Source organism: Lampris incognitus, chromosome 12, assembly GCF_029633865.1.
Source record: "Lampris incognitus isolate fLamInc1 chromosome 12, fLamInc1.hap2, whole genome shotgun sequence".
NCBI classification, from domain to species: Eukaryota; Metazoa; Chordata; class Actinopteri; order Lampriformes; family Lampridae; genus Lampris; species Lampris incognitus.
In genome coordinates, this window is record NC_079222.1 from 5,137,035 (window position 1) to 5,145,258 (window position 8,224).

General features: G+C 45.4%; 1 protein-coding gene across 1 annotated transcript in view; it reads left to right on the forward strand.

Moving 5' to 3' along the window:
- shroom3 (shroom family member 3) overlaps positions 1-6,459 on the forward strand; it is a 61,188-nt gene extending 54,729 nt beyond the window's left edge. The window contains exons 21-23 of the mRNA XM_056291179.1: positions 806-971; positions 2,237-2,358; positions 3,640-6,459. Of these exons, the coding sequence (XP_056147154.1) occupies positions 806-971; positions 2,237-2,358; positions 3,640-4,032 (681 nt within the window). The 3' untranslated portion in view covers positions 4,033-6,459. The remainder of the gene's footprint in view (positions 1-805; positions 972-2,236; positions 2,359-3,639) is intronic.
- Positions 6,460-8,224: the final 1,765 nt, after the last annotated feature.

An 8,224-nucleotide genomic window follows, 5' to 3' on the forward strand; every position in this document is an offset into this window, starting at 1 on the left:
TCACATTACCTGTTTAGTTAGATCCCCTTAACGGTTCATTTACTCTGGATAATTAATTACACACACCAGCTTTACTTCCCTCATATTCTCTTCAGTTATGTTATATTCTATTCTAGTCCGTATAAATTAGCTGTATAATATATAAATATTCATATAAATATAAATCTATATATAATGTAAATATAAACAAATAAAATAAATAAATTATTGTTTCATTCATGTTGGATGATTATACTCACTATTTTACACGATTTACACACATTGGTTTCACTTCATATATCTTCTATTTTTTCTATGATATTCTATTTAGTTGTACAGATATGTGACTAGTATATTGTAAACTTACTATTTGATTTAGTAGACTGGAAAGTGAAGAAGCTATGTGAAGTTCATATACATAAATACAGAAAATACATACGTGATAGTTTATAATAATAACAATAATACTATTAATAATGATAATAGTCTTTACATTTATATAGCGCTTTTCTAGACACCCAAAGCACTTCACATTTAAGGGGGTAACTCACTTCAATAATTATATATATTACATATAATATTTTGTATATTTATATAATTATTATAAAAAAATGTAATAAATATAAACAGACTGATGAATACATGACAATAGTTTACCTTGTGAAAAAAAGCTGATTTTTGTGGCTTTTTATTTTCATACAGCGACCTTTTGTGTCCTCAAGAGACAAGGTCTTAGTTTTTAAACAAGAAACAAGACCTTGTCAGTAAGTCTGATTGGACTTTTCCATCTCTCCTGTCCTGGTGCACCTTCTGTCTCCTCCGCTAGGTGGCGCTGTGTAAGGCACTGAAGATGAGCGTGGCAAGTCTTCACCAGGAGAAGGAGGCTCTAGCTGAGGAGTACAAACGACACCGGGCCCTGGGGTCAAGTATAGATGCTCTCATTCAGGACCACTGCAAAGTCAATGAGCAGGAGAAATACCGCATGTTCATAGGTACAACATATGCTCATTTACAATTAATGACAATTACCTTCCCCTCCTGATAAATAGAGAAAAAATACACTTACACTTTTTATCTATCTATCTATCTATCTATCTATCTATCTATCTATCTATCTATCTATCTGTCTATCTGTCTATCTGTCTATCTGTCTGTCTGTCTGTCTGTCTGTCTGTCTGTCTGTCTATCTATCTATCTATCTATCTATCTATCTATCTATCTATCTATCTATCTATCTATCTATCTATCTATTTATTTATTTATTTATTTATTTTTCACTCTGACTTTCGGTGAAGAGGGAGCTGAGCCAGAAGGCAAAGCTCTCAATCTACTAGTCAGTCTTCGTTCCAGCCCTCACCTGTGGTCATGAGCTTTGGGTAGTGACTGAAAGGGTGTGATCGCAGATACAAGTGGCTGGAATGAGTTTCCTCTGTAGGGTGTCTGGGCTCAGCCTTAGAGATAGGGTGAGGTGCTCGGACATCTGGAGGGAGCTCGGAGTAGAGCCGCTGCTCCTTCACATCAAAAGGAGTCAGTTGAGGTGGTTCTGACATCTGATCAGGATGCCTCCTGGGCGCCTTCCTTTGGAGGTTTACCAGGCATGGCCAACTGGGTGGAGACCCCGGGGTAGACCCAGAACTCGCTGGAGGGACTACATGTCCAGTCTGGCCTGGGAACGCCTTGGGATCCCCCAGGAGGAGCTGGAGGGCGTTGCTGGGGAGAGGGACGTCTGGAGTGCCCTACTTGGCTTGCTGCCACCGCGACCCGACCCGGGGAAGCGGCTCAAGATGAATGAATGAATTAAGTAATGTTTTTCCGTTCTCCAGATGGAAAAAAAAACTTAGTAAATTAATTAGTCAATACTGTGGAACTGTCGCGCAGTGGTTAGCACTGTCGCGTCACAGCAGGAAGGTCCTGGGTTCGAACCCCAGGTCGTCCCTGGTCCTTTCTGTGTGGAGTTTTCATGTTCTCCCCGTGTCTGTGTGGGTTTCCTCTGGGTGCTCCAGTTTCCTCCCACCATCAAAAACACATGCATGTTAGAGTTAATACTCCTGCCTGTGCCCCTGAGCAAGGCAATGGAAAGAAGAACTGGCGTCGGTCCCTGGTTGCTGCAGCTGCCCACTGCTCCTATACAACAGGATGGGTTAAATGCAGAGAACAGATTCCACAGTCAAATAAAGTGTCTTTCTTCTTTCTTTCTCTCTTCTGAAGCAACGGGCGCTATTGTAGCGTTTAGCTTGTGATGATTTTGTGTTTGTAGGAGACCTGGAGAAGATTGTGAACCTGCTGTTGTCATTGAGTGGTCGACTCTCCAGGATTGACCGGGCTCTTCTGACTCTGGACTCGCAAAACAAACCAGCAGAGGACAGCACAGAGGAACGGGTGAGGAGAGAGAAAATAAAACCTGAATACTGTCTGCCACCCAAAAATCATAGCGTCTGTGAATCTGTTGTGCTTTGCTTTTTATAGCTCGAGTCCAGTAGTTTCTTTTACTCAGACAAGTTAACTGTGGTATATTAATGCTAGAGTCATTTTATCATTTGAACACTGAGGAGGATCAGTTCTCAGGAGGTTTAGTTCACAGGACTCTGTTCATAGCTTAAATACCTTGCTAACTATTCAAAAACCAAGTGACAGACTGATGAGGAGGATTCATTGACCGTCCAATCAAATCAGAGTATTAAATGATGTCATTTACTACCAGACGCTAATTGGTTTTCTGAAACAGTGTATTTGTATTTGTGTTGACAACCAGGAAGAGAGTTTCACAAGGGGCTTTAGCCACATTTTCACAATAAAGACAGTTCTTATATTCTAGGTAACTTTACACTAGCAAACCTTCTGTTAAAAGATACATAGACATCGAAAAATACAACTTTTATTGGACTGGATGTTTAGCATGGGCGGCGCAGTGGTTAGCGTGGCCGCCTCACAGCAGGAAGGTCCTGGGTTCGAGCTCTGAGGTAGTCCAACCTTGGGGGTCATCCCGGGTCGTCCTCTGTGTGGAGTTTGCATGTTCTCCCCGTGTCTGCGCGGGTTTCCTCCCACAGTCCAAAGACTTGTAGGTCAGGTGGATCAGCCGTACTACATTGTCCCTAGGTGTGAATGTGTGTGTGTGGGCCCTGTGTTAGACTGGCGGCCTGTCCAGGATGTATCCCTGCCTGCCACCCAATGACTGCTGGAATAGGCTCCAGCATCCCCGTGATGGATGTTACATCACCGGCTCGAGTCCCCATGTTACCTCCGGCTTGGTCGGGCATCCCTACAGACACAAGTGGCAGTGTCTGCGGGTGGGAAGCCGGATGTGGGTATGTGTCCTGGTCACTGCACTAGCGCCTCCTCTGGTCGGTCGAGGCGCCTGTTCAGGGGGGGAGGGGGAACTGGGGGGAATGGCGTGATCCTCCCACGTGCTACAGCCCCCTGCTGAAAGTCCTCACCCAGATCGGCAGAGGGGGTGGAGCAGCGACCAGCTTGGAAGAGCGGGGTAATTGGCCAGATACAATTGGGGAATAAAGAAGAATTTTTCCAGAATTCAGTTCTCCGCCACACGTGCTCTCAGGTCCTCATTCAGACCAAACATTACCGTCACAACAACTGGAAAGTATGTACTCATAAATGTCCCTATTATCTCTTTCTCCCCCTCTATGTTTTCTGTTGGCACAGGACTCCCTCCGTCAGAAGCGCTCCCAGCTCCTCAGTCAAACTGAGGACGCCCGGGAACTGAAGGCGAACTTGGACCGGCGCCAGCGCGTTGTCCGACGCATCCTGTCCGGCTACCTCACCGCGGAGCAACTCTGTAATTACCAGCACTTTGTCAGCATCAAACCCTCGCTTTTGATTTGCCAGCGGCACCTGGATGACCTTATAAGGCAAGGGGAGGAGCAGCTGGCACAGCTGGCCGAGAGCCTGCCGATGGATCTGGCAGAGGCTTGCGGTTGGTCAGCGGGGTGTCAGTTACCGTCAAGCCCCACCCCCTGCTCTTTTACGTCACTGGCCCCAGGTCTGGCTCCAGGCCACGTCTCCTCGGTCCATTCTACCACTGTGACGTCACTGTGACGGGACCGAAGGTGCTGCTACGAAGGGTGTCAAGGTGTTAAGGGACACCTCTTACTAAGCAGAGGAGTAACAAACTGTTTTCCTGTAGGAACACCTCAGAAGCTGTGGGGGTTCTGAGTCGTGGCTCTGATTTTTATAAAACAAGAGACGAATCGGCTTGACTTTAACCAGGCTGCCAAATCAGCCTGGTGACAATAAAAACATCTATGCAGACTTAAAACATGAAGACAAGAAAAACTTTCAGTGTGCCTCGTTCTACTTATGGCTGTTTCTGTACGTCACCACATCCAGCGAATGTTTGATCGTTTCTTATACCTCCGACAATTCCCCTTGGATTTGCTCCTGCACCACGTGGAGTGAACGCACCATGACTGCCCTCTATGCCTTCGGTTGTCCTACACTCTGAACCATAAAAACGCTTTGAAGAACTATAGGGGTTACTTGGAGAGCTCATGAAGAGCTCATCTCCCTTTAATAGTTTGACAAGCCTTAATTAAATAATAAACCACAAGGTGCTTATTTGTTGAAAATGAAAAACAAAAGCAGATGATCATCTGGTCTTTATAGTGGGTTGAACCAATGGGGTTCCTCAGAGTCTAGATGAAGATCTTGTGTCTCCCAAAGAAATCCTACCTGTCAGATGTTGGCTGTATTTTAGTCTTATTTTCTAACTGACTCCCATGCATTTGGAATAAATTGGGTTTGGCCCTGAGATAGCTCATGTAGGTATTGTATCACTCACATTAAAGAGTGAACAAGAAAATCACACCAACATTGGCAGGACTTGTGTTCATTCCACCACAGATAAGACCTGAATCAGACATTTCCTGCTAGTTCATGTCAGTGCAACAGCTTCTCCAGTGATCAGATGCTGTAGGATAACAGAGCCTCAGAAGGGTCCGAGTAATCGGTTCACCATGTTAATATATCACGCTATACTGTAACACTACTACTGCCATCACTGACGTTTCTCCGGCTTGGCACTTTCAGCGGTTTCACTACTGACTCGCTAAGGAACTTCCACTGAATGATTAAGTACATTGCTGCCAACCCGTCTGAAAGGTTCTTGGAGCTGAAATGTTTAATGTCAGTGCTCAGCTAACATGAAGCAGGAAAATGTTTAGACAAAAAAAAAAATCCCACAAAATGCCCAAAAGGTGACACTGAACTTTTGTAAAATTCTAAAAAAAATACATGGTTGTCCCATTCTTTGGAAGTCACACAACCTGATGGCTCTAGAGACTATATAAGAATATGACAAAAATCGTTGTTGCGCATTTCTGCATCAGAAGAACTTCTCTTGAGTGTGAGTAACCCTTTTTAACTCTTATCTAACCAGTCAACTTGGAAATAAAACTATAGTCCTCTACTGTAAGCCATGGGAACTGCCCACTATAACCACATATTTCCATCACTGGCTTTTGCCAACTGACCAGTACTACCAGTCTCCTACATGGTGGCTGATAAAAAAAACAGTTAATGTTATCTACCATCAAGTTCAATTATGACAAGTCATGGATTACATATGAAAATAATGCTCAGAAAACAGTTGAAAAATACATTTTTGGTCTTACGAAATGGGTAAAAACTACAATTACTTTGTGTGGATTGAAAGAAAGCAAGTTAAGATTTGGTTTTGCAGACGATGATATTGAAATATAATTTTGTCATGACACCTGAAACCAGCGGCAGAGTTTAATTAATGGTCAGCAGGTTGGGGTCGTGAGTATGGAGGCATCTTTCCATGGGGGGGGGGGGCTTCATGGCCCACCACCATATACAGCAGGCAGGTGCCCTGCCAACGTGTCCATAAGCAAAACACTTGGGTCTCGGAAAACACTTCTTTTGCTGATGACCTCTGACTTCATCGAAGAGGGCAAACATTTTTTTGTCTAAAAATCCTACGTTAATCAACTAAGTTATGCATTACAGCAACAGCCACTTTTTTTACACCTGACTATAAGCCTTGACCAGCTCAATTATAACCGCCAGTTATTCAAAGCAGGTATCTGTGATATGATTGTGTGCTGTCTCCCAGCGTCGGCTTGCCTTACACCTCGTTGCAATTTAAGCATAACTCCACACGTTTTATACTTTAAGATTTCCATGAAGTGTTGTCCACTTATGAAGTACGATCATACTGTAACGACCACGGATGACCAGACCCGCTAGACCCTTTAGTCGACTGGTTAACGTAGTCGTCCGTGGTGCGCGCTATGCGGGTTCGATTCCCGGCTGTGGCAGATTTCCGACTCCCCCCGATTTCGCTACGTTGGTGTCAGAAGCGGGATTCGTACCCACGCCCCTGAAAAGGGGGTGAAATAATCACCCAAGTGATAAAACGGTTGTTTCCTTGATAATGTAACGTGCATGGATAAGAACACACGCTGGCCGCTGGCTGGCGGGTCTGACCCTTTAGCCTAGCGGTTAGCGATGTCTCCCGCAGTGCGGGCGATACGGGTTCGCGTCCCGGCCGCGGCAGTTCCCGTGGTTGTGTTGTCCCCCGAATTCGCTACGATGTATATGTTATTGGAATCAATTCTTCCCAAATAAGTAACAATTTACAACATACCACAGCTACAGGTAAGTAGAGAAGTAAGCGTACACACCGTATTTCACCAAAAACGGTTGAAGCTCAGTAACTCCCATAAAATTCGCGGCTGTAATTTGCTCATAATATCACAATAACAATGTCTGAGCAGTTTTAACACGTTAGCAAGTTACTGAAGTCACATTAAATCCACAACGTACCTGAAAAAGGGGTGAAATAATCACTAACATGATACGACGGTGAGTATTTTCAGTGGCGCCCCCCAGAAATTGTTCATAGGGGGGGGGGGCCAAATGGGGCCACTGAAAATCTTGGGGTGGCACACCAAAACCAAAAGCCATGACTGAATTTTCGGGAATTCTATGCTGCTGTTGTAGTGTACTGTAGCGAATTCGGGGGACAACGCAACCACAGGAACCGCCGCGGCCGGGAAGCGAACCCGTATCGCCCGCACCGCGGGAGACATCGCTAACCGCTAGGCTAAAGGGTCGGACCCGCCAGCCAGCGGCCAGCGTGTCTTCTTATCCATGCACGTAAGCCTAGACAATACTGTATAGGCTAGTTGAAAACTGTCAATATGAGAGTTAAGAAAAATATACATTATTAATTTAAATGAACAGCACCTAATGTAAGATATCAGATAGAAGCATATTATGCATAATCAGAAGCATGTTCTGCATATGCGACTCGTGGCTGGGGGGGCCAGGGATAGTATCAGGGTGGCCGTGGCCACCCCTTGGGGGCGCCACTGAGTATTTTACCGCGAATTCCCCTTGGCAGTGGGTGGAGACAGAAGCAATCGATCTCCGACTACCAGATCAAGCCCACTCCCTAGAGCACAGTTAAACAACAGAACAAAGCAAGCAATGAACATGAACCTACGGCACGGCTGATTTGCAACAGACGGTGGATGCAGCATTCATCCTTCCAACCTGTCGCACCTCCAGGGGAGGCTGCACTAACCAGGCGACTAAAGGGTTTGTAGGGTTCGAACCCCACTTCTGACACCAATGTAGCGAATTCAGGGGGGAAGCCGGGAACCGCTGCAGCCGGGACGCGAACCAGCCAACTAAAGGGTCCGACCCGTTAGGCAACGGGCTAGCAAGTCTGGTCATCTGTGGTCGTTACAATACCATTCACACTGTCAGCCCTTGAACATGTGCCACTGCCGGTATTCACCGCACAAAACCCAGCTCAGTACTCCCGTCTAAAGCTTGGAATGAGTAGAAGGTGTGTACTTGGAGATGCTTTTGTGGGGTAAGAAGGATTGTGTAAAGATGCGTTATTAAAGGTGCTATACGTGAGATTCAGAACGTTAACATGGCAGCAAACAAGTGTTTCCTGTGTGAAGAGATAGCGGAGTGGTGACGTCATGAACAGCTAATGACATCACACTGCCTCTGTGTGCGTTGTAATCCGATTTTCTGCGTGCTTTGTCTTGCAAGCCGGTCCGGCCCCACGCGCATGTTAGCGCATGTGAGGTAGCTAGCATTAGCAAGTTCGCTAGCAGGCTAATGATTGCGTCATCCAGATTTAGGTCACTCGGCAGATCGAACAAATAGCTCCTTACCAAGCTGAAAACGTTACTAATGTTGATAAAATAACTAACTGTGAAAATCAATAGTCCAGCCAAGAACGTGA